The 26224-nt window shown below is 40.0% G+C and overlaps 3 protein-coding genes across 21 annotated transcripts; 2 read left to right on the top strand and 1 right to left on the bottom strand.

Moving 5' to 3' along the window:
- Window positions 1–1934: 1934 nt before the first annotated feature.
- Window positions 1935–14990, top strand: dab2 (DAB adaptor protein 2). 5 transcript variants are annotated; one of them, XM_056403878.1, is made up of 15 exons: window positions 1935–2016; window positions 9201–9472; window positions 9594–9733; window positions 10026–10124; window positions 10213–10344; window positions 10449–10532; window positions 10785–10811; window positions 10891–10941; window positions 11053–11115; window positions 12020–12640; window positions 13219–13348; window positions 13451–14089; window positions 14194–14393; window positions 14487–14579; window positions 14662–14990. In XM_056403878.1, the coding sequence occupies exons 2-14, from the start codon at window positions 9328–9330 to the stop codon at window positions 14559–14561; spliced, it is 2406 nt and encodes an 801-aa protein (XP_056259853.1). In that variant the 5' UTR covers window positions 1935–2016; window positions 9201–9327; the 3' UTR covers window positions 14562–14579; window positions 14662–14990. The 5 variants fall into 5 exon arrangements, with proteins under 5 accessions (XP_056259853.1, XP_056259854.1, XP_056259851.1 ...); XM_056403879.1 differs by lacking the exon at window positions 1935–2016 and adding an exon at window positions 6168–6406 and having other exon boundaries at window positions 14490–14579; XM_056403876.1 differs by lacking the exon at window positions 1935–2016 and adding an exon at window positions 6172–6406.
- A 3677-nt stretch (window positions 14991–18667) lies between these two features.
- hnrnpd (heterogeneous nuclear ribonucleoprotein D) lies at window positions 18668–23581 on the top strand. 14 transcript variants are annotated; one of them, XR_008830299.1, is made up of 9 exons: window positions 18668–19175; window positions 19367–19535; window positions 20209–20370; window positions 20627–20758; window positions 20887–20986; window positions 21463–21621; window positions 21714–21806; window positions 22168–22269; window positions 23067–23581. XR_008830299.1 is itself a non-coding variant. In XM_056403756.1 (8 exons), exons 1-7 carry the CDS (start codon window positions 19009–19011, stop codon window positions 21782–21784), a joined length of 954 nt encoding a protein of 317 aa, XP_056259731.1. In that variant the 5' UTR covers window positions 18668–19008; the 3' UTR covers window positions 21785–21806; window positions 23067–23581. The 14 variants fall into 14 exon arrangements, 8 of the variants coding, with proteins under 8 accessions (XP_056259731.1, XP_056259730.1, XP_056259727.1 ...); XR_008830298.1 differs by having other exon boundaries at window positions 21714–21810; XR_008830303.1 differs by lacking the exon at window positions 22168–22269 and having other exon boundaries at window positions 21463–21633; window positions 21717–21806.
- On the bottom strand, window positions 23441–25903 carry si:ch73-234b20.5 (uncharacterized protein LOC449923 homolog). 2 transcript variants are annotated; one of them, XM_056403758.1, is made up of 3 exons: window positions 25779–25903; window positions 24797–24967; window positions 23441–24052 (listed from the first exon to the last, which is right to left on the bottom strand). In XM_056403758.1, exons 1-3 carry the CDS (start codon window positions 25779–25781, stop codon window positions 23915–23917), a joined length of 312 nt encoding a protein of 103 aa, XP_056259733.1. In that variant the 5' UTR covers window positions 25782–25903; the 3' UTR covers window positions 23441–23914. The 2 variants fall into 2 exon arrangements, with proteins under 2 accessions (XP_056259733.1, XP_056259732.1); XM_056403757.1 differs by lacking the exon at window positions 25779–25903 and adding an exon at window positions 25333–25499.
- Window positions 25904–26224: the final 321 nt, after the last annotated feature.

The following is a 26224-nucleotide window of genomic DNA, read 5'->3' as shown; positions in this document are numbered from 1 at the left end:
CAGATTCCAGCTCAAACATCTGAGGTCTCTGTCCAGAAGAGCGCAATCCTAGGAACAGCTAAGATACTGCGCAGAACCCTCAAACTCCCAGGACTGTGGTAGAGAACCCGACATTAAGGAAGACCCCCCCCACCCCCCAATCATATATATATATAATATATATATATATATGTGTGTATATATATAAGAGGGTTTATATATATATGAGACAAATGATGTTGCACTCCTGTCCCGATTTAGTCTTTTATGCAACCTCTCTGTCAATGATTACCCAGGCGCAAAAGGGCTGTTTTGTTATAAGGAAAGTCAATAGTCTGGTTTTTGGGTGCAGTGATACTGATTCAGTATCTACATAGATACAAGCCCCTACATGTCATGTACCACTGACAGATAGAAGAAGTGGTTGATATCAAGAAATCCTACCAATGGCCAGAAAAGGCTGGATTGAAAGATAGCACAGAAGCACTAATCATGGCGGCACAAGAGCAGGCATTTAGTACAAGATCAATAGAGGCGGGAGTCCACACCAGACAAGACCCCAGGTGCAGGCTGTGCAAAGATGCTCCTGAGACAGTCCAGCACATAATAGCAGGGTATAAGATGCAGGCAGGAACAGCGTACATGGGACGCCATAACCAAGTCCCATGTAGGGAAGTCCCACGGTCAGAATGGAAGACAGCTCCTACGGCTGTTGAGAATGACCGAGCTAAGATCCTGTGGGACTTCCAGATCCAGACTGACAAACTGGTGATGACTAACCACAACAGAGGAAGGCGGTGGTGATAGATGTGGCAATCCCGAGCGAAAGCAACATTAAGAAGAAGGAACACGAGAAGCTTGAAAAATACCACGGGCTGAAAGCGGAGCTAGAAAAGACGTGGGGAGTAAAGGCAACAGTGGTGCTGGTGGTCATCGCAGCAGCAGATTCCAGCTCAAACATCTGAGGTCTCTGTCCAGAAGAGCGCAATCCTAGGAACAGCTAAGATACTGCGCAGAACCCTCAAACTCCCAGGACTGTGGTAGAGAACCCGACATTAAGGAAGACCCCCCCCACCCCCCAATCATATATATATATATATATATATATATATATATATATATATATGTGTGTGTGTGTGTGTGTGTATGATTATATGATATATCTGCCAAAATTAAAGATGTTTGAAAAACTGTCATGTGCAGGAAAAGGGTTCTTGCTTCACAGGCTTATAGAGTGTGAAGTGCAACTCTTTGTCCACAAGATGGCAACATTGAACAGAAGTGTTATTTGGTGTTGCATGTCGAAGTCATACATTGTTTATGTATCTAGGTTGAAGGAACACACCGATACAGAGGCTACAATAACAAAATATACTGCACATATTTGCACTGATGTGGCTACATACCACACCAAACTCTGTTTTTGTTTTGTAAATAGATCAAAACAAGCCGTGCACAATGTACAGGAAGTTTGAAACTGTCGCACCTAATGATCTGTCATGTGATCTGGGAGACTTTTGCTGAGTCTGCATTACTTTGTTCTTCAAAAGGGGGGAGTGCAGTGTGTATAAGTTACAAAAAGAAAAAGAGAAAGAGACTACTTCTCAGTGTACAGAGATAACATTTAAATTGAATTTAAATTCAGGATTTATTAAGATTACGATCAAATTAGCTAATCATTCATGATCAGGTGAATCATTATTCATGGATAGAGAAATCTGGCAGCGTTTAGGTCGACAAATGTCTGCTTTTATCCGTCCAAGGGAGTAAAACTGATGTTGAATTCCAGAATATTCAGCATTTTGACAAGTATTGTTCTGCTGACTTAAATAAACACAGTTGGACTATTCCCTGATGTCTCCAAAGTCAATCTGGGGGCTGTCCTCTCCTGGTTGTTTCTCTCTATCTGCAAGCAGAGCTGGGGGTAGTCTAGGGGCGATGTGGTCATGCCCCACTGGAGAGGCACAAATATGTGCTGAAGTCACCGCTTTTATGAGGTTCGGCAGTTTCCTCCCAACTTTCTCAGGAAACCAGAGGGTAGGTAAGGTGCTTGGCCAATATTTCTCCTGACTAGAAAGACTTCCTGTTTTTTGAAGGGGTGGGGGTGGAACTATGTGGACACACTTGTGGAGCAGCATATTTGCTCAGTTTTACTGTAATTTAGACACTATACCTCATAGAAACTTGTTGTAATGTGCAACAGAATGATGACGTTGCTTCCCGAGCTACCACTTGTGCTACTGCTTTTAGACTGAAATGGACAAGAGCTGTATTGGCAGCTGAGAGTTAAAAGAACACAGAGGATAAAATCTAAGACTACCTCAATTATGGACTGGAGATAAGTGGCTATCTTAGGTTCTGGCTGCGGTGGCAGCTGGTTCCAGGATTCACGCCCTAAATGCTTGATGTTTGGATTGCGGCCTTCCTGTCATGAACTAAGGAAAGGACACTTCCCATTAGATTGTGTCTGTCAGCATTCTATCATAAAAATAAATCTTTTAATGTGTTACCGTCTGTGCTGACTTGTTCCATCTGTAGTCTGTTTCTCGAAAAAAAGGGTATCCCAAACCTTTCCCTTTTCTACCAGAATCCCCAGGAGCCTAAATTCCACATGACTAAGTAGAAAGATGTTCAACATGTCCTCCTGTATTCACTTGTGTGGTTGTGCTGGGTGTGCCACTGATCTAAACTGACAATGAATCACATTTGGAAGGACAAGGAACCATCATTTTAACCCAACGTCATCGGACAGTGAAGCTGGACCAGAGAAACACGTCACGTCACAATCTCCAAATGTGACTACTAGAAAACATATTTTATTATTGTCTTATATTATATATATATATATACACACACAGACACAAACATATATATATATAATATATATATATATATATATATATATATATGACAAGTGAAATTCCAAACAACACTGCGTATATTCTATCTGCATGATCTCAGATATATGCATTTCTTTCTGGCTTGTCTTCTGCAAGTGTAAAGAAATCTGATGACATTCAGTTTTTAATAAAAGGTTATGTAAAAGATGATTCCCTTGGTTGGTGACTGAAGGGGAAAACAGACTCTCATCCAGTGAATTATCTGGTTTCTGAGGGGCTCATCTCCAAAAAACCAACCTCTGTCAGCAGAACGCAGGATACAAAGCCAGGAAGGACATCCTTCCTCTGTCCCTTTCTCTCCCGTTTCTCACCTCTAAAACTACAACATACAGTATACTGTACACCTCTTTAAAATTTTTGGATGGGATTTTGGATGCAAGAACTATATAAGTATGACTATATAGAGTATGGCAAAGGTCTGGGTTGAAGTAGGTGCAGATGTGATTGTTACATCTGGCTGTTCTCATGTAGTGGTTGGCTGGCTCTGTGATGGTTTCAGTTTTTATGGCACCAGCAGGTTGGCAAAAGGTGGCAGAGTTTCCATCTGTGAATTCAACAATTCATGCTCTTGTCACCCTGTTTGAGAGTGAGAGATGCAGAAATGTTGAGGACTTTTATATGAAATGTACAGATTAATACAGACATGAACATCTCAGACACGCTGATAGATGGCAAACGGCACAGTGCCGACAGTGACATCATCACAAACCAATACTTTTAATCCGTCAGTTAAGCTTTCACTTGACTGAGCTGAACAGACACCACTGTATCGGCTGTTAGATCTCGTTTATCTTGGGGTTTAAGTTACCGTCAGTCATTTAAAAGTCGTAACATGTACTTTCACTGTGTGGCGATGGCTCACCATAGTAATTAAAACAGACAAATTTACAGAAGTGAAACCGACCAGCTCACAGGAAGAAGCCACATTGACATCACTACTCATGTCGGTGCAGATCTCAGCGTTTATTTTTACTCTAGTTTCATATCGACGGGTCTTTTCCCAGTTGTTTATTTGTATTGTTTTGCTTTTTCTGTTGAAGAAATTTTGATTGCGGCTCCCCATGCTTATACTAACTACCCAGTTCTTCTCTTAATTATCCTAAACAAACGTCCATTGATGCTTCTGCAAACACAAAACAAAACACTTCCTGTGTGACTTGAGGATTTTATTCCTGGGAACAGCATTTACTGGCACTCAAGTGTTTAGAACAGCAAATACAAAAACTGTCATTACATGGCTGAATCACTACATGGTATCACAGGCAAAATAGACATTTACTGAGGAAGTTGATGACCCAGTTTCAGCCATCAGTTTACTGTAATTGCAGTAAGACTAGTGCAGAGGAAATGTAGTGCCTGCTCTTTCAAAAAAAAAAAGGAAAAAAATGTGCTGTGTCAGCAACGGTGGAGCTTTCCTCCCTGGCTTAGGCTCTTCTTTCCCCTCACTCCGTCTACATTTCAAGTTATGATGCTCATTGTGCATAATGTTTAGCTGTTACTCCCATGTGATACGAATTAGTTTTTCAATTTGTTAGTCAGCCAGTGCTGTGAACCCCCAGTGCTGGCAGAGGAAGGTGGGATTATCTCCATGCTTTTTCGTTTATCGCTGTTAGAAAAAAAAATTCTGCCACAAATGTTGAGCAACAAGAGATCCTTGCTTCCTCTCAGCCAATAAGCCTTTGCAATTTTCTGACCAGTTTGTCTCCTTACACAGCAAAAACAAAAGAAAAAGTTTCCAATCCCCTTTTATTATTTCACCTCAAACAACAGTTATACTGAAAGATATTCTGTTTTGAATAATAATAACAATGAAGGCTATCTGTGCTACTTTTATTTATACTCTTATGAAAGGTTTTGGTAGCAGGGACTTAATGCTGAAGTCACTGTAGGCCTACTGGAAAATTAAAGCTGCGCTAACTGAATGCTTGGCCATTTGGGTGCAGCACAAACGAGCTGTAAACACAACATTGACATATTTTCACTTTTTAGGCTTATGTGGCTTTTTAGCTAGTTGCTTTATTACAAATCCAGCTGATGCAACATTAGCATTCATTTAGAGTCATGTATCTCAAATGTGGGTTTCTCCCTCTCCTCCTGAGGGAAATGTCTGGCTATTTAGCTACTAAACTAAGGTGAACATACTTCTGAAATTCTTCCAGTTCAGAAGTCAATATGTCATTAAAATATCCAATGTTTTTTTGTATGAAATAAAAAAGTTACCATTCTGACAATGGTCACTGTTGCACGGTAATAAACTATGGAGAAGGACGACTGACTCCCAACCTTTGAAGCAGTTATGAATTCCGATTGTCTACCTATTCCTTGATTATATACATTCCTATAGTTTGTAAGCGTCAACAGATCAAAAGTTTTAAAAGGGTTTTTCATAAAAGTATTCCAGGTTGTGAATATTGTCGTGTGAAGTCCATTGCAGACTGTCGGGCAACTTCTTCAATTCTTCCAATGTGAAAACTGCTTTCTCGAGTTCCAGCTGGGGGGGTTTGGGTAGGTTTGTTTTCGTCAGTTTCCTCCTAACCAATTAGTGAGCCAGCTAACCTTTTCTCTGCCTAAAAACAACAAAAAAAGAAAAAAAATCTGATCATTGACTCTATTTTGTTTGTTTTAGCGTCATTTCTGCAGCTGGTATAACGAGCAGCTATAGCCCCCTCTGTTGGCCAAAACAAGCGCAAAGCTAGGCGTCTGTTTTTAACCCCCGTAAAACAGGGACATCTGGTCACCATATGCTAAATGCTAAAATATGTTCACCAGCTATAGTAACGGCATGTCTGCTATATAGGCTGTAGGAAGAACATGGTTGTAACGCTTCTTTTTTTTTTGCAGTATTACTGCAGCTAAAAACGATGCTATAAGAGGGGGGGGGGGGGGTAGTAACTTAAAGGGCCCCTAAAAAACAAAACAAAAAGCTTAAACATAAAGCTCCATAAAACTTAAGGAGACTGCAGAATCAGGTGATAGTTCGCTGTGGTTTCATCACTAGGAGCAACTTTTCTCACATATCGTTTATTTAAGGACACAAAACCTGTGATTTTAATCTCTTAAACATGTTTGTTTTTGTCATAATAACTGTCTTGTTGAACTTTATAAAAGTGTGGCAGTGATGTGGAGATTAAAAAAAAAAAAGAAACCATGCCATCATTGTTGTGTAACCGAAAAAAAAAAAATCAATGACACGATATCTATTGTGGACGCAACACTTTTCATGACCCACTTAAGTTGGTGATATTTTCTTCCACGTGAAGAGCCCGCCCCTCTCCCAGCTGAAATGAGCAGTGCGTTGGGTCCGTCCGTCAGTGAAGGGTTAAACTGGGAGTTTGCAGCAGTCTCTCCTTTCTGTCCGCTGCTTTTAGCGGAAAACATCTGACTACTGCTCGTTTTCCAAAAGCTGTGTTTGATTTTACTCATTTTGCACCGGAGCCGCGGAGGCATCACGGGAACGAAAAAAAAAAAAAAATAGGATCACCGTTTCAACAAGAGATTTCATCATCTCTCTGCGCGCTTTCACACAGGTAACAGGTTTTGTGTCGTTAACTGTTATTTCCATCTGTGCATTAATTAAGGCTCCATCAAACCACAACAAGCTGACGTTTTAAACTAGTTTTACTTTTTTTTTAAAAAAAGGAAAGAAAAAAAAAAGCTGTCTGGGTTCGCCTGTGAAATCCATCATGAAAACAAGTCGGTTGGTGAAAGTTCAGTTTTCATTCTCAAACAAACTTCATCGATGGCGCATCATTTAGGGAGGTAAAACTTCATCCAGTGTTTAGTCTTATTCGTGACTCAGTTCTTGCTCCTTTTTCTGTCTCGACTGATGGAAAAACAAACCGTTTTCTGCCTCTCTTATTTGTCTCTTCAGCTCACTGTCCCCTGTAGCTTCAACCCATTCACACATCTCTTTTAATCTTGAGACAATTATGACTTGATTAAGTTTTTAATTCGCTTGTTCCAGCCACGTCCATAGTTTTAGAGCAAATCAGTTTTCATTCTGTATGGAAGTGTTTGCATGCTCTCTGTTCACAGTTGGCCTGTGGTATTTCACCATCTCATTCACTTGCAGACTGAGTCATTCCCTGATTTCCTCCAGATGTGCAGTAGTTTACGTTTCCTGACGGACCAGGATTGTGACATTTCTGCCTTTGCACTGCAGTTATTCTGCTGACCAATATGAATTTTACACTTTGTGTTCTGTGGCTATAAGTGCTCTTTGTGTTGTGACACCGGTGGATGCTGTAAAGAAGCTACAGATTTCTCTTCTCCTTCATCTGGCAGCTGCGCCTTGCCTTTTGAGTTAAAATCGTTAAAATGTAAACCTTTAACTCAAATCTGCAATGAACAGCTGACATTTTGCCCTTTTTATTAGTCCTTCTCCTCCAGCTATAGTGGGACTCTGACACCGCTGCAAGTTACTGGACAAGTGAAATCATGTGTCATCCTTCTTGTAAACGGAGCATCAACAAGTGATTAAGGTCTTGTTTTTCCACACTTCCCTGCACAGCAGCAAAGAACAACATGTGAACCTTGTAGGAGTTTAAATGTCACCATGGAGAACCAAACATACAAGGGCTTATTATACCTTGCTTGTTCCCTTGACTTTAAAATTGGTACTGGCAGATAAAGTAAATCTTTTATTGTTTTACAGCTGTACAGTAGCTCTTGTGATGCAAGCCTCGCGCAAGCAGCAACGAAAAGATGAATTTTCTTGAATAACAAAAACATGCTCAACTCTCCATCAAACTTTGCACCCTCTCTGTCGAGCCTCTGTAGACTTGTCAGGGTCTGATATGGTCAGATGTGATTCATAGACAGGTAACTTTTGGCACTAAGGTGGAATGCACTCACTGATCTGAAAGTTCACGTCTGTTATCTCATCCTGTATAGCTGTCATTTCCTTTATGAAGCAAACTAATTGCCTGTCTGATCAGTTTGATCATTAACACTAACTAGGACCAGACCGTGATCATCTTTCTGTCTCTAGATGAAATTATCATGAATTTGCATGATCACACGGGTGCCTTCTGATTTTTGAGGATCATTTTACCCTGATTACACATCACCATTTTATCAAGTATAACGCCAGCTTTTATTGACAGCTTTGAGAGCATCATGAGTAAATGATCATTCCAAAGCCTCTAATTTCCGTTTATAGTTGCTTAGCTGGGCATCACGAGATCTTTTGCTTCGCTAGCGTAAGATTAACTTCAGGTAATTGCTCAACCTTTGCCCACATTGAACCTTTGGTCTGTCCTACAGCACTCACAGCCTCTTTACGATGGCAGTGTAGTCAGTGGCGCCTGTGGAAGTGGTCCTAAAGGTATGTATGTCCCTCGCAGAGCCGTGTGTGCGTTGCTTTTATTCTGCTGGTTTTGCAGAGCAGGCGTCCTTCATGGCTTTTGGCTGAATGCATGTGATTGTTCGGCACTTTGTTGTGATTGTCTGATTCCTTAAGTGACTAAATGGTGATAGTGATGTAAATACATACAGGAGTAAATTGTTACGCTTAACATAGCTGAGGAGATGTAGGTGAAAATCAGCTGCTGTGGCATCTGCTGAGATCCACCGTGATGTGACATCGCCTTGTGTTGCCTGCACAGTAAGTGCAGAGGTATTAGCGACTTGTGTCGGTTTGTTGGCACTTTAAATGGACGATGTTATTGTTGATATGCAGATACGTGTGACTAGCATGCTGCTAGTCTGATCCACAGCTTGCACAGCTCACTGGATTTTTATGTGGGTCACAAATCACATGATGTGACAGCATGATTGTGTTTTTCTTTGTCCATCTGCACATTTATAGTGATACCCAGTTATTCCATCCTAAGTAAATAAAAAAGGTCGGTGGAAGGAGTGCAGTACATTTTTAAGAGGTGACTGTGAGCACTGCCTTTCTTTATCTTTAGGATAATTTACTCCTTTACGGGCCTGAACCGACACAGCATGTGTAAAGCTGGGTTAAAGTGCGCGAGTTTTCCGTGCTCCTTTCCATATGAGGCCATGATGTTTTATGGGTCATATGTCTTGTTACGTTTCTCCCTCTGACGGGTGTCTCTGTGGTTGTAAATGTTTACTGTGGATTGTTAAAAGAATATGATTGTTTATAATGTGCAAAAAATCCTTTCAGCAGGTACTTTACAAAACCTCTCCAGAAGTCACAAAGTATTTTAATTGTGGTCATTTACTGCCCAATATCTTGTTTGCCGTTTCATCAGGAATGAGTTAGTGTTAACCGCTCATCTTCCTCTTTTTTTTCTTCTTTTTTTTCCTCACACCACACACACTGCAACGCTTCACCTCACTTCACTTCTCCAGACAAAGTTAAAGCATGTGTGGGTGTTGAGAGTCATCTGCTCGGTTGACCTCGCTGCCCCCGAACACGGAGCTGCACGTCTGCTTTACCCCCGACTGTCCACTTGTCCAGTGAGGCCCACTCCACACCATGTCTGCAGAGGTGGAGAACAGCGTGCCCGTCCATGCCGACCCCAGCCTCGCCTCCCCGGCTACAGGCTCGATCTCCAACAGCCCTCCAGCCTCCCCTGCAACACCCACATCCAAGGTCCCGTTCAAGAAAGAGAAGAAGAAAGGTGATTGATGGAAGAAGACATGCTCGTGATCATTCCGTCATCAAGACTTTATTTATTTTCTAGATTATTTTTGGCACAAATCATATTTTTCTTTAATTTAATTTCTTTATTTTTTATCCAGTTGCAGAGAAGACAGATGAGTACCTGCTGGGCAGGTTTCAAGGTGACGGCGTGAGGTACAAGGCGAAGCTGATTGGCATCGATGATGTCCCAGAGGCCCGGGGAGACAAGATGTGCCAGGACTCCATGATGAAACTCAAGGTGCAGCATGAGACCTGAGACTTTACCCTGCTAGGTTTGGGATTCAGGAAACATGTTTAGGAGAAAGGTCATGTTTAAGGTGGTATCTGTAATGTTTTTCAAAAAAATGATTCATTAATATATCCATATTTTTGGTTGGTTTCTTAGTCTAGTCACACAGATCTGGAGAAAAATGTCCTTATCTAGTTTGCTGTGGATGAGTCCTGACTGTAGAGGGCGACATAAACTGCATAAACTTTACAGATGCTAATGCTTTAAATCAGTTGTCATGTTTTGTTTACTTACACTCTAGGGAATGGCAGTAGCTGCTCGGTCCCAAGGCAAACACAAACAGAGGATCTGGGTCAACATTTCCATGTCGGGCATCAAGATCATTGATGAGAAATCAGGAGTGAGTTCTGCTGTTTCCTTCCATTACCGTCAGATCAGCCACCCGGAGTTCATCACATCTTATTAAAACCTTTGTCCTCGTCACTCAGGTGATTGAACACGAGCATGTGGTGAATAAGATCTCCTTCATCGCCAGAGATGTAACGGATAACAGGGCGTTCGGATACGTGTGTGGAGCAGAAGGACAGCATCAGTTCTTTGCCATAAAGACTGCACAACAGGTAAGACTAACACTCTCTGTACCAGGCATTCATACTGTTAAGACCATAAACCCGCACGCATGACATGGACTATGAGAATGTGCTGTCTTTTTGCCTCCATACAGGCAGAGCCCCTGGTCATTGACCTGAAAGATCTCTTCCAGGTCATCTTCAACATAAGGAAGAAAGAGGCAGAGGCCTCACAGAAGGTAAATGACTGGAAAAAAGTTTTTTTAAACTTACAGTGAGAATATTTTCTTTCTGAAAGAAAAGCATTTGGTCATCTGGGACGTTTGACAGGGTACACACTGTGTGTAGCTCATGAATGTCAACACTGCCTCTCTGTGCTCTCTCAAGGAATCGCATCTCGAGACATTCCATTCAAATGATGTGAAATGACACATGCCTTCAGGAAATTAAGAAAATAAGTGTAATCATTAACAGTCTACCTCTGTTTACAGGCTGAAAACGGCGCTGTGGTAGTTGAGGTAAGCACTTGGAAAGCACTTGTTTTCTTCAAACACTTTCTCTCTCCCTTTCTTCAACCTTCTCTTTTTCTATTTGCAGAATGGAAACGATGCCTTGCTAAACATGGACGGTGAAGTAAAAACTGCCCAAGTAAGAATCCCTGCTTTGTTTGGAACCTAACATTGAATAAAATATCTTTGCTATAGCGCTTATAGTAGCTGGATAAATACAGTATGTTTCTGTTTCTTTTTTGACATCCAGCCAGTGGAACAGCTTGACCTTTTTGGGGCCATGTCGACCCCCCCAGACATCCAGGCTCCAAATGTAAGTGTGGTGCCATAGTGTCAAATGTTCCCTTTATCTGGACCACGTAGTGGAATTAAACTTGGTTAGCTGGGTATTTACACTATTATACTCAACATTTTATACATCTTAATAATTGCAGTAGGCGTTTTCTGCAGTGTCCCCTCTATACTCTTGTTGGCAAACAAATAAGTATTAATATTGATACAGCAAGTGCAGTAATATCAATCTGGCTTGCTACACGCTCCCTCTTGACAAAAATGTGTTTCTAAGATCTGATTTTGTTTGTAAGGAAAAAAATTGCTCCACTTAACCTCAGCACCACCCAGATCATTGTTTTGTGTGTGCGAGTGTGTGTGTGTGTGTGTGTGTGTGAACTCAATTCTAAAAAGACTATCGTTTTGTGTTTTATTATTTATTTGTGCATCTAATTTTTTGGATTGTCAATTTTAGGCTTAATGCAAAAGTCTTTTAAGAATTGAGTTCATGCTTCATGTTTACCAATCTCATTGTTCGTCACAACTTTAAAGCTGCTACAAGTAGACTGTTCTTGTTGGCTCTGGTGACCCCTGCAGGTCAATATTGGTAATGTTTATATCACTGTTGCTGAGACGACTCACCAGCTTGAGTCTTAGGTCAAGTAGCTAGTGCTGACTATAGCATATTTAAACTACCTTGCTGTTCTTGAAGGCAAATGAGAATTTAGTAACAACTTAATTTTCCATGTTGAAAGATGGAGCATCAAGTTTTATATGACAGTGACAGTTTCAGGTAAATATTCTACAGGTAGCAGCTTTAAATTGTCACATCTTCTCACACTATGTGATTCATTTTTCATTGTGTTTAACACATATGTTTATCTCTTGTTGCAGAAGTGATTCATAAATCTTTTTTTCTCTCCCACTGTCCCTCTCATGTTAACCAGGGCTCTAATGATATTCTCTTGCTGGACTTTTCCGCTGAAGTTGACAGCAATCAGAATTGCATAAAGGGAAGCTCCTTTGTAACTTCCTGTGCCCCTGACCATAGGGCATCTCCCCAGACAGAGAACCCCTTTGCCTCGACATTTGGCTACTTTCCAACACCAGACAGTGACCCTTTCAGAGATGACCCCCTTTCTAATTCGGCCACTCGGTCCGCACTCGATAATTCACAGATCTTCCTCGCCACCAATCACCTAAACAGCACTGCTGGCAGCACTAGTAAGACAATTATTAATGGTGGTTTGAATGGAAACTCTGAACACCTGAGTCAGCAGATGAATGGGTTAACCAGTAAGACCATGATCCTTGCTCTCAGTAATGGACAATGGCCACTAGGGGGCAAAATATCTCAAGGCAGCACAACTACCATGATGGACGGAAATGATTCTGGAGCAGTTCTCTCAACCAAAAACCCATTTTTTGACTCATCTTTGACAACTTCCCCTGTCACTAACGGCACAAGTCATCACCCACAACCCCCTGTGACTCATAGCAAGGATTCAGTAGTCATAAGTCCGCCTCCGCAGAGCTCTAAGGCCGGACGAGGTCGAAGGAGTGCAAAGGTGAAATTCTAAGGCCAGAAAAATCACAGTACAGTTGCATGTGAGATGCATTTTTAAAAATAGGGTTTCTGCACATTTTTCCAGAGCTAGTATAACTAGTGCCTAACATCTTCCTCTCTGAGCATTTGGGTTATGCATTGGTGTCTGACAGGATATGCTAGAGGCTGCGTTGGGTTTAGTTAAGATACAAGTCCTTTAATGGTGACATGCGGCTAAGATCTTGGTGTTTGGATCCGTTCTGTCCTTTATGCATGCACATGCTTCTCTAACTGGCTTTGGTAAATGACACGTTGACTGTGCTGCAGAATAATCAACCTCACCCTTTGTCATCTCTGCTCATAATCAATTTTCTAACATTCATGCTACAGTGATAACAGCACTGGTAAGTGGAGAAGCATGCATATATACATACATATATATATTTATATATATATCAGTGTTCAGGTAAATAGTTTTTATTTCTGACAAAGATAAGTGTAGTAAATCATTTGTAGCTGTAGTTTATGAGTAACCGTGTATAAAATGATGTCAGTGTTTGCAACGTTACTTCATATTTTTGTTTTATTTTTTGTGACTAGTCGACATCAAGTGATCTGTTTGGAGCAGAGCTGTTTGCTGCTCCTGGTCAAACTGAGGGATCATCTGCACCAAATGACTTTTTCAACAGTACACCAGCCAGCTCTGCTCCCGCCTCCATAGCTGCTCTGGGTAATACACAATAGGAGATCTCTGTCTCTGATGCACATGTGTTTTTCAGGCTTTATGTTTCATTCCCTTTAAGCTTCCACGTTCAATTTTTTTCATATTCAGGGAACCTTCAGTTAGGTCCTCCAGCTACCACAAGTATCCCTGCTGCAGGCATGTGGGGAGCCTCCACCACTGCACCCTCCATGTTTCCTATGCCAGGAGTGACATCCCCAGGCCCTATGCCCAACTTCCCACAGCCCTCTGCCTTTGGTGGTCTACCCATACCTCCCACAGCCTGGGGCCAGCAGATGCCACCTCAGTTTGGCGTCCCGCCTAACGCCTGGGGCCAGCCTCCACCAACTGTGCCAGTTGGCGCTCCAGGTTGGGGTCAGCCCGCAATGACCAATCCTTTCCATGCGGGCGCGTTCTCTGCAATGGGTGACCAGCACGGTCCTTCACGCCCCCCACCTAGGCCACCTGCTAAAGAGGCCCCTCCAAAGGTAGAGAACAGTGCCTTCACAGCTTTGGACCCTCTTGGGGATAAGGAGAAGAAGACTGGAAAAGACATGTTCAAGGACTTCCAGATTGCCAAGCCTCCAGCCATCCCAGCGAGGAAAGGCGAGCTCGTGTCCAACTCTGCTCCGGACCCCAGCAGCGGTGAAGCAGGAGCGTTCGATCAGTACTTTTCCAATAAAGTGGGCCTGGTTCAGGATGTCGCAGATCACGATGACTTTGATATCAATCAAATGCCAGCAGTCAACGGTAAACCAGCTGCATAATGCGTGGAGATAAACTGTGCAAGTTGATGTGTGTTTGACTCTGAGATTTGTCAACTAATTTCATCTTCTCGTAATCTGTCTGTTTAGATGTCCGCAGTCTCGCTCCTGCTCCAGCTGCAGCCCCTGCTCCGAGCTTTAACCCCGGCCTCCTCGACAACGCCTTCTCCTCTGCTCCCGTCGCAAACAACGTAGCTCCGGCCCAGGGACACGGCCTCAATCAGGACAAGTTTGATGAAGCATTTGGGGCCCCAAACTCCAGTCTGTTTGGAGTGCCACCTGTAACTATGGTACAGAGATTCACACATAGACACAAATTAACACCGTATCAAGCAGCTCACAGAATTATTTGTAATTTTGGTCTTTTTTTTTTTTGCTTACAGCAGACTACAGCTGTTGGTCAGAACTCTGGTTCAACAGCTGCTTTTGGGGATCCTTTTGGAAATCCCTTTGCTTGACCACAACTTTGTCCACAAGTAAGTGTTTTGGTTGTTTATTTCTTAACATAGTTCATCTGCTCAGGTTCAATTTTCACTAGTTTCTCTTGTTTCCTTGCAGTGGAAATAGAGTCAATGGCGTAAATGGAGATCTTCACATCAAATAACATCTTTGGGACAATCTGCAACATGTGCAAGACAATCCAAAATCCTTATACTCTTCTAACTCTTGTCCCTGATCCACTCGTCTTTTACACCTCCACCTTTTGATGTTGTTTTTTTTCTATCCAATCAGTAGTTCCCTTATTTCTGAAGACCACTGATCCAAGAAGTAAATGCTATGTCATGATCTGCTGAAGAAAGAAACGTGGTGTGTGAGAGAAGGCATGTCCAAAGAGGTTCACTGCTGATGCTGTGTATTAAAGAAATAAAAGAATAATTCAATCATAATGCTGCAAGGTGTTGACAAGTCCATTGCCTTTTTCAGCGAGAGTTTGTGATTCGGCAGTTTGCAATCCGCTGGAGGGTTGAGCAGTCAGGCAGATATACTGTATGATTCAAGAAATGCAAAGGTCAGTTCAGGCTGCATGCCCAAACACTCATGGTGCCAGTTTGTTTTTCTCTGTAACTCTCAAAAGTGCTTCTGTAGGCTAAGTCTATTTATTTTATGTTCTAACATTATGGGATAGGACATTACGTGGGTGAACTGTTGCAGCACTGGTGAACATGTGCTAAAAGAGACAAAATAGAAAAAGAAAACGACTCAAACTTTTAATAATTGAACTTTTTGAGCTACTCAACTTAGCATACAGAAAAATCAGAGCTATCTTTTATGGAAACCCAATTAAAAAAACCCCAAATGAAATCCACATGGGATTGTTAAAGTTCTATATTATTGAACTATATTTATAAAAGGTTCTCAATAGGCACAAAATAGAGTGTAAAGTCAAAGAATAAAGGGTGGAGATCAGTGGCAGAAGAAGCATTCAGACCTTCATATTCTTCACAAAGTAGAAATACCACAGTGTAAAATGCTCAGGTAGATGTCACAGTCTAAATTTTACCTAAGTAAAAGTACATGAAGTATAATCAGCAGAATGTATTTACAGTATCAAAGGTAAAAGTACTTATGTAAAAGAATGGCCACTCAGTATATCATTTATTATATTGTGTTAAGGTGAAGCTAATTTGAACTCCTATCTACTGTTGGGTCATTTAATTTGTAATGAGTCGTCTTGTATGCTCACCGATGATTTTGTATGTACAGTTTTAATTAGCAAAGCAAGTATAAATGTCAAATTAGAATTTGTGGAGCAAAAAGTGCAATATTTGCCGCTGAAATGTAGTGAAGTATGATTATGAGAATAAAGTGGAAATATCCAAGTATCCCAGCCGACCTGGTCAGTATCCCATACAAACACATGCATGTGTGAGCATGATTAAAAGGGAATGAAAGGACAATGGTTCTTGCATAAATGCATTAATGATATAAAGAAAATGACTAAAAAGTGAGCTAAGTGTTTTACCACTGGTGAGTACTAACTAGTAACAGTTTGTTTGTTCTACTGTACTTACATTCTTGTACAGAAGAATATTTGTACATTTTCTATTACTTCAGTATGATCTGCTTATAAAATGTGATTATCAGTAAAACTACCCAATCAAAAATTAATTTGACTACAACAATAAACTTCCATGTTGATGTATCAGTATTAAAAATCCAATAATTTGATATTTTAAGTAAATGTTGCTTATTCTGTACTTATAATTAAGCAAAATTGCGGGAATATTTTTAAACTGATTTATTGTTATTTTTACTTGAATAAAATATCACAATACATCTACAACCACCGATTATTACAGACTATATTTTGAATCCTTCAAACCAGGGGCAGAGCCAGACATTGTTAACATTCAGGGCTTAGCCCCAACTTAAGTTGATTTTCAGGGGACATGACTTATTTTTCCAGATGCTTTGAGGATGGAGAAACTATATCATAATCATGGATTGTGCATTTAAAGGAGAATCCAACCCTTTTTAAGAATTCACATTTGTTATTCCTGTGCCCAAAAACAAACTGGTGAATATTTGTGAAGGTGCTGCACTCTCCTCTAAAGTAAGAAACCAAAGGGAGAACCTTAAAATGTGCTATGTTATCCCGGTTTGCTCTATAACAATGAATGGGGCTCTGATGCTGTGAGGCTTTAAAATGTTAGGAGGTAAACTACACAGCTACTGTAGATTATAGGGTTAGTGAGGCAACACATTTCTCACAGTGGCTCAAAGTAATTTCAGCTATATAACCTCAGTAAACTGACTGATGAAAACTAGCCTTTGACTTTTTTAGAATATGACATTTGCAAGTTTATACTTCCAGAGTCTGTTTTTCTACTGTATTAGTTCATCATTTGCACTCATTAGCTCTTAATGTAGGGGGTTCAATTAAAAAGTGCATTCAACATTTTCATTTATCCCTTATTACATTTAATGATATTTTAATGGATTACACAACTGTTGACACAGAACAAAGTCAGTGCCCTTGTGTTGTCTTTGGAGGATTTGGGGATTCTCTGATTTCTAGCTTTAAGACAGATAATACAGACTTTACTGTCCCTGGGCACGGGAATAACATGTGACATTTAAGCTGTTTATTTAGTTAAAATTGCTTTCAAATGAATGAACTGTATGTTTATGAATGTTGTGATTATTATTTATTAGTAGTCTATGTTGTACACAGCTGCTGTTGGACTTTTTCCTTCACTTCTTGCTGCAGTTCAAGGCTTTTAGCTGCAGCTTATGAATTTTGAATCTTCCTTTATGGATTTTGTGTCACCTGCAGCTGGACTTCATGTTTGCTGGTTCACTCTTTCCTTTCCTGTGTGCCCATGAGACAAAGCGGCAAAACTCGTCACAACACCGGATTTCTCTGCCCAGTCTCGGGCCGAGTCATATGAATAACAGGATTAGAAAAGTAAACTGTGGTGCAGGGAACATGGATGTCGGCCAATTATAAGGCACATCAGGTTGAAATAATACAAGCATGGTGGAGGACAAACAAACACCTGTAACAGACGGTTGCGCAGGAAGGGGACGGGGAAGACACCGAGCGGAGGGGAGCGCTGCACTGTTACACACTGCCCTCTTGCGGTGATTGGGGAGCGTTGGCGCCATTTCGGATTTAAATACGGACGACTAAAAACACGATGGCCTCAGTGAACCACACATTTACAGTACATCCGTGGGTGTACCAGACTTCCCTGTGTTTGCTATGTGATAGAGGATCTTTGGAATTACGGAAGGCTGCCGTAAAGTGTTGGAAACTGTTTTGAGGTCACACGTGGAGTACAGAAATAAAGATAAGTGTGGAGATAAGATAAGATGCTCTGTCACATAAGATTTAACATCAGCCTGTTTCATGCTGAGAAGTGCACCGTGACCGTGTTTGTCTGCTGTTTGCTGCAGGAGGTAGTGGACAGTGGCTACGGTCGAAAAAGTATAAGTATTCAAAGATGAACAACACTTTCACTGCAGGTTTTTTCATCGTCATTTAAATTGGTAAGTACATAAGCCAAATTAGAAAAGCACAAACTGTGGTGTTCGATAAATATAGATTTTCTTTTACTTAATCTAACACTATTATTCCACAGTGGGACACTGTGAGGGCTGAAATTATGTTTGTAAATACACATGGACATATGACTATTATGTACAAGTCAAGCCAGAAGGAAAAGTTGCATTCGAGGAGATGGAAGGTGCATGGTAAGAGTGCTGAAATAAATATTAAATGGGAAATGTAATAGTTTTTTTTTTTCATCTCTTCCAGGTCGTTTTGCATCTGTCTGTAGTCTTTTGCATCTGGTTGTGGTTGTTTTGCATTTTTTTTGCATCTCATTTTGCATCTCTTGTAGATGTTTGGGTCTCTTTGGTAATTTTTATTTCTTTATAGTTTTGTGCCTCTTTCTGAGCGTAGAAAGAAAGAGCAGGCCTGTTTAGTAATCCATTGAGGACTGGAGAAGATTGGGGAAACAATTGCACTGGACTCTACTTTGGGATTTAATTCAGTCAGTGCAGTTCGATAAATTACCTGTGGGGGGCAGCAACACGCCCTCGCTAAGTCTATTCTGCCGGAAATGTCAACAGCCGAAGAAGAAGAACCAGGCTACGATGAAAACAAAACGACTCTAAAAAGATACACCTTTCAATTTGTTGCAACTGAAACTATCTTTGTCTTATTAAATCATATTTGGCCTAAATTTATACAGACATTGTAATCTGATTCATTTAGACAAACCCGAAAGCTTGCTCTAATTAGCTAATATTTTTAGCTAACGATATATGATATCAAAATATTAGCTAGCTTAGCTAATAGCTATCATCAGCTCGCAAACTTAGCTCCAACGACAATTTCGACGTAGCTGCATTTTCGGAGCTGTCTAGTTATAAATTGGTCAATTACACAGCCAAAACATGTCGGATGATTATGAATTCAGCGACGACACGACCATGATGAGAATGGAGGAGGACGGAGAGGCGAACAGTGACGACCCGATGTCAACGGCCGGGGACTGTGGCCTGATGGGGGGCGAGGCCGAGGGATCCAGAATTGACGCCAGTAAAAACGAAGAGGATGAAGGGTACGGTGACATTAGTTAGACCCATCTTACAGCAGAAATTAGTCTCCGCAATTAAACACGTTTTACCATATACTATGAAAATACCACAGCTGTCTGGTAACGTATACAAACATAACAAATCGGTGCTGCTCTCCCAGCCCTGTTCTACAGACAGTTTGTTATCGATCGTGAAATGTTTGTTGTGTCCACAGGAAGATGTTTGTAGGAGGGCTCAGCTGGGACACGACTAAGAAGGATTTGAAAGATTACTTCTCCAAGTTTGGGGAGGTTGTAGACTGCACATTAAAACTGGACCCCATGACTGGACGTTCAAGAGGTTTTGGCTTTGTGCTCTTCAAAGAACCTGAAAGTGTAGATAAGGTATAGTCCTGCTGGTGTTTTTGTACAGTCCTGTGCAAAAGTTTGTGGCACTAATAGTAAAGTTAGGATGCTTTCAAAAATGCTGGTCAGGGCTCTACAGAGACCAGATCATCACAAAAGATAGTTATTTTATAACTGGCTGTATGTCTGTGCACATCATGCTGCAGAATTAATTTGGCACCACACATGCTTCCCTGATAAGATTACTAGACAATCTGAAGTGCCTAAAGAGTTTGCACAGCACTTTATATAATGCAATGTGAACAATACCACTTATAATGTTAAATGTGGCTGTCAAATAGGGAATAAATCATCTAAATATTCCACCAACATGAAAAACCATCTCTTAACTAGATTTTTTAACATTTCATAGAGTAAACAATAAACAGAGATACTAATTTGCAAATTGGCAATTTAAAAAAACAATCCAATGATTTATGAATTAATTAAGCAGCAGATAAATTGAAAATTAAAACAGTCATTTGCAGTCCTGGAATGATGTGACACAAAAAGATAATGCATTTGTAATATCAGGCTAACAACAAGCAAACATCCTTTGCATTGGGCTCAGTGTCCTTAATAGAAACCATCACATATGAGAAGTTGTAAATTAACTCTTAGAAAATGATTTTTGTACATGATATTTTTGTTATTTGATTATTTCGTTATGAAGGTCGCCTCACAGAAGGAACATAAACTCAATGGAAAGGTCATTGACCCCAAAAAAGCCAAGGCCATGAAGAGCAAGGAGCCTGTGAAGAAGATCTTTGTTGGCGGTCTCTCTCCAGACACCCCTGAAGAGAAAGTCAGAGAGTACTTTGGTGCCTTTGGAGAGGTTTGTGTCTTTTTACATTTGCAGATTTAGTTTTTAGTTATTGCTGTGGCTCATGAGAATCATATTTTATAATTTTATGATTTTTGTAAATGGATCTGTCTGTCTATGTAGGGTTACTGACTTGTAACCACATGCATCAACGTGAAAGTGAATCAAAAATTAACTTCCCATTTCCCTTTTTATAGACACAGTCAATTTGTGATTTTCATTTAGACTACTAAACTGTATTTTATACATCTGTTGAAAATATAAACAGGTGGATTCAATTGAACTTCCCATGGAGAACAAAACAAACAAAAGGAGAGGTTTCTGCTTCATCACGTTCAAAGAGGAGGAACCAGTGAAGAAGATCATGGAGAAAAAGTACCACAACATCGGACTAAGCAAGGTACAGGCTCTTTTTTCTCTCAGATAAAACTTAATTCCCTGGTAATTCATTTGATGTATTATTATTGTGATTAATACACAATACATGATCTCTATGGGAAAAGATTATGTTCCTTGGGTTGCTTTTAGTGTGAAATAAAGGTGGCGATGTCTAAGGAACAGTACCAGCAGCAGCAGTACTGGGGAGGCAGAGGCGGATACTTATCCAGGTCTCGAGGAAGAGGCGGTGGTGAGTGGAGAATTCATTCATGGTTTCATGCAGTGCGTTACATCTAAAGAAAAATAAAAGAACAAGAATTCAAAAGAGGAACATCAATTTCCTCTTTTGAATTCTTGTTAAACAGTAAATTCCCATAGACAAAACAAACCAGATTTCTTCCCTCTTGTATTTTACATTTTGATCCCTGCCAACCACATGGATGAATAAATTAATATCCAGCAATGTGCTTTACATGCAGCATGTGAGCAAATGGGAATCTGACAAGAGCAAAGTTACTACTGCTGAACGCTGTCGCTACTGTTTTATCAAATTGTCGTAATTTCCTCTAATATGAAATTTTATCAGAGTTTTTAATCCAAGAGCTAAGAGCCTCCGGTAAACAAGTTTGATGCAGGTAAAAGTTTAAATTTGAATTTTGAGTGGAGTGGAACAGTCATGTGAGCTTGTATGATGGAAAGTTGCATTTAAATTCTGTTTAATTGCAGGTCCAAATCAAAACTGGAACCAGGGTTACGGCAACTATTGGAATCAAGGCTATGGAAATTATGGCAATTATGGTTACAGTAATCAAGGATATGGAGGATACGGTGGCTATGATTACACTGGTTACAACAACTATTATGGATATGGTGACTACGACAGTGAGTAAAGTTCTTGTAAGTTTCTTGTCGAACTTTTCCATTTATTTTCCATTTACTTGTGAAATTATAAAATGCCTCATTTTGTACAACATGTGTAGATCAATCTGGTGGATACGGCAAGTCGCCACGGCGTGGTGGTCACACCAACAGTTACAAGCCGTATTAATGGAGGAAACCCTCATCTTCAAGTAGGTATGTAACAACAAAAATACACTACTTACTTTAAACTTAAAGTAGTTAAATTTACTTTGTTGTTTGGTAACATTATGAATAATTTCTCTTATAAATTTCTTTTTCTCAGCACCCTCAAGTGCTTTACAGTAGTGGTAACATAGAGGCTACAGTGTTGTGGCGATTATTTTAACAGCCGGCCTTCTGCTGCCTCTTTTGCACCTTCTTTTTTTTCTTTTTTTTTTTTTTAAACTGTAAAGTTAACAGGTAAAGTACTGCTACTACAGTAAATGGATGCCAAAGTTAAGGATGTGCAAGGAAACAGAAAAGGAAGTATGTTGTCTCCTAACTCTGACATACCTTGTTTGTACCTGCCAGCGGAGCTTCCTTGCAGGCCATGAGCTGACTCCCAGATACTCTCAGGGCCCGCTCAATGCGGACCGGGTACGAGAAGCATACGCTCTCGAATGCTGCCATTTGGTATGGTCTTACAACATCCTGTATCAGCATTTCTAAACTAAACAATATGGGACACGTCCAGCTTTGTCATCTTTCTTTCCATTTTAATTTCTTTGCAACTGTTTGTAATGTAAAACTTAAAATATACACATGTAATTGTCATTTTTTACAGGCCCTTACTCCCCCACAAGTAATGATTATAAATATGAAAAAATAACTATTTGCTTTTCAAAGGATACGTACAGCATTCTCTGGACTTTCCAGTTCCTATTGTTAATATATGCACTCCTAATCTTTATCTAAAATGCTTGTTTCTTTATTTAGCTCTTGTAGCCAGTAGTCCATGAGCTAAAACCTGGTTCGTATTTGGACTCTACTGTGTTGGGGGATAAAGTGCTTTACTTTGTGTACATGTATTGTTCTGTTTTGTGTTACTGACAGCGATGGAAAAGACTCCTCTTTTTTGTTAATTTTCCTGTAACAAATTTTCCTCTTATAACCTTTTGTAAAACAAGAAGAATCAAAGTGTCACTACATTTCCAGAAATTTGCATGTAATGCTTTCTTTAATGTGTATTTTTGACCAGTCGAAGGTTTCTTCCATTTAATATTTTGGCTTTGACTTCTTCAATTTATCGCACTTCAGGATTTCTAGCTTATGGACTAACTTTTTTTTAACTGTAAATTGTTAAAATAATTGTTCTCAGTTTGTTTTTTCTTTTACATTGGACATTATAAACACAGGGGATTCCTATTTTATTGTGATTTTATTTGTTTTTGTTCGTCTATAGCTGATTTGTTTTTGTTTGTTTTCCATAGGTTTCAGAGTGATGAAAAGTCTGCAGTGCGCTGGTGGAGCATTGGCCAAAGAGATGGTGGTATCCAGCAAAGATCACTTAGCTGATTGTAAGAAAGTAAACGAAGAACACTGACCTACAGTTCGTTTCCTCTATATTTACCAGAGTATTTGTTGTATCTTAAAAGTTTTGGGTTTTGATGTTTTGCATTTATTTAGATTTGCTGCAAAGCTTTAGCACTTCCTCATCCCTCCTTGTTTTTTTATGTATTTAATGTTTCTCAAATGCTTTTTGTGAATTGTTCGATTTATTCCGTAACTGAAACGTTAGATTGGCTGGAACAGATCACACATATATTTACAAGTACTGTGGCAGCAAAGATAACAAAATGTGTGGTCACAATTTATCCTCTTTATCATAGTCATCAGTCTTATAATACATATGTTATTACAGAGTTTGACAGTCATAAACGTACATTATATATACACAGTGTATTGGACATAAAGAAAAGTGACAAATAAAAATAATAAACACTTATTAGGCTTTGTGATCCTGTGTGAAATATGAATAGAGTGGTTCAACGTCACGTTAGTGACTTGGAGTGTTAAAGGAGGATTTCAGCCAAATTTAAACTGCTGCTCTGAATTTTATCTCCACAACACAAGATGTTGCGGAGAAAACTAATCAACAAGCTTTCAGATGTTAAGAAATCATTTACATACACATTTTAATCTTGAAATATGACATATCTCTCTTTTTGATCTGAAATGATCACTCTTGAGAAATTAAACGCTCAATGAATGTTGTCTCTACTTGAGCTTTATCCACCACCTTCATTGCTTTCAGTCCCGAGCTGGTTAAAGATAGGATTTAAATAACCTTTGTGGCAAAGAGGATGATGAGGATGACAATGATCAGCACAACTATGCCAATTATAATCATCAGTTTAATGTTTTTCCACCAGTATTTCCTGGCGACCCGTGTGGATGTTCTTTGGAACGAGTCAGCCTAAAAAGAGAAATAACAGAAAACTAATGAAACACTGGTGATGGAAGAAGTAGTACTTAAATATTACACATCATAGTCTGTTGTGTAGTACAGTACTACTTCAATCGTATATTAAGGTAGCGGTATCTCAAAATGTGTGGAATAAAAGATAATAAATCTGCTTCTGATGCACTAATTTTGAGCATCATTGTTTTAAACTGTCCAGCGTGTGTCCAACAATATTATACAACTGCAGTGCTAAATCAGCGGAGTGCGCTTTTATGTTAAACTACAAATACAATAGTGTAGAAGTACTTCCAGGGTTCAAAATCTCACTCAAAGTTCAAAAATTAGCAGTAAAAATACACTCATCAGTCTCAGCTGTACATTGTGTTTAATTCGTTGTGGAGAAAATATTTAGATAGTTCAGTTAAGTAAAAGTACAAAACAACAATGTGAAAATACTCAATTTTAAGTAAACCCCTGCATTCAACTAAAGAAAAATTACGGATGTATTATCAACAAAACTGTGTATTTTATACAAACACTGTAGCTGTCAATATAGTGGAGTAAGAAGTACAATATTTCCCTCTAAAGACTATAAGTGTAAAGTTGCAGAAAATGGAAATACTCTGAACTCCACCACCGTAAAACACACGTCTCTAACAGCTTTGTGGTTTGAAGGAGGCGTATATGAGGAATCATTGTGACACATAAACCAAAGGACAGCGAGCTCGACCTGTACCAACATGATCAGATACTCACTGACGCCTGCAGGTCGTCAGTCTTCCCGATCAGATCGTCTAGTCTGTCGCCCCTCTCCAGCACTTTGTTGATGTTGTCTTTCAGAATCACTTTGACCTCATTGACCTGACCTTGCACTTGGTCAAGCTTGGCCGACGAGCCGGAGGTCGGTGACTGAGAGCTTGTGTCAGCCTGTGAAAGATTTTAACTGCCGTCAGTGACAATCTCCACACCAAAAATTTACAACCATTGAGACTCTGCCAGGCAAATGTAGCAGCAGAACAACAACCCCCGTGTGATCACTGTTTTTTTAAAGGCCAAACCTCACTTCCTGCATGGCGTTAACAGGAAACAGCGCTATCAGTTGTGAATCGGTTTATTCAGGCCTGTGTGAATGTCACATGAAAACCTCAAGCTCTGTAGTTACTAAGTAAACCAGCTTCACAAAGCATGTCAAACAAACCTCGACAGAGTCATTTCTAATGATATCAAGATGAAAAGGGAAATATTTAAGATGGAAACTTGGCTAAACTTCAATATAAAAAAACAACACTCACCATTGCAGCAACCGACAAAACAACTCAGCTTCATACACAAAAACTAAATCCTCCACAAAGTCCAGTTATCCAGTGCTGTTGGTATAATAAACAAACGTAGAGGCCTGTGCTTCATGTGACTGCATGAGTCACACAATGAGAGCTGAACAAATGTCTGCTGAAGGTTGCACCTCTCCTCTGTTACACATTAACTACCTGTTGCCTCAATCAAAGCCTCATTGGCTCAACCAGAGCGGGTCGTCATCGCCACAGTGAACTAAATGTAGTCAAATCATGAACACGCACTACTTACATTTCCTGCTTTCACCACCCGTCGTACGGCAGATTCACCACACAGGAACATAAATACCACCCATACTAGACTATAGGTTTAGTTATTTAAACACATTTGAGCGGTTTAACTGGCTAAAACTAATGTCAGTCCCAGTTCTGTGTGATTTACATACCATGAGCTGTCAGAGCGTCGGATAGGATACAGGCCTGCCTGGAAACAGATATGACTGAGCAAAGGGCTCTGTGTTTTCAACACAGGGATATTTGCAAGGCAATAGACGGTTGAAGTTGCTTCATCTCATTTCCTCGTTCTGTCGTTCAGTTTTGTCGGGAGCCACAGTGTGACAGTTTGTTCTTGTAAAAGTGCTTCATTCATGCTGTTTTAAGGCGAGAGTTGAGCTCAGTTTAGGTTCAGATTTCACTTTTAATAATTATTTAACAGTAGGTTAATCTTCTTTTTTATTTATGCTAAAGAATAAATTCACAGTGGTAGATACAGAATTAAGATGACTGATTGTTTGCACTGTTATAGTGAGCATGTGAGCATGTTTACATTAGGATTCAGGTCAAAGTACTGTTGTGTCTGTGTCTCACAGAGCTGCTGGCATGGCTGTAGACT

Source organism: Seriola aureovittata, chromosome 18 (assembly GCF_021018895.1).
Source record: "Seriola aureovittata isolate HTS-2021-v1 ecotype China chromosome 18, ASM2101889v1, whole genome shotgun sequence".
Taxonomy (NCBI): domain Eukaryota; kingdom Metazoa; phylum Chordata; class Actinopteri; order Carangiformes; family Carangidae; genus Seriola; species Seriola aureovittata.
The sequence above is the reverse complement of the archived record's forward strand: the minus strand, read 5'-3'. Positions and strand labels throughout refer to the sequence as shown.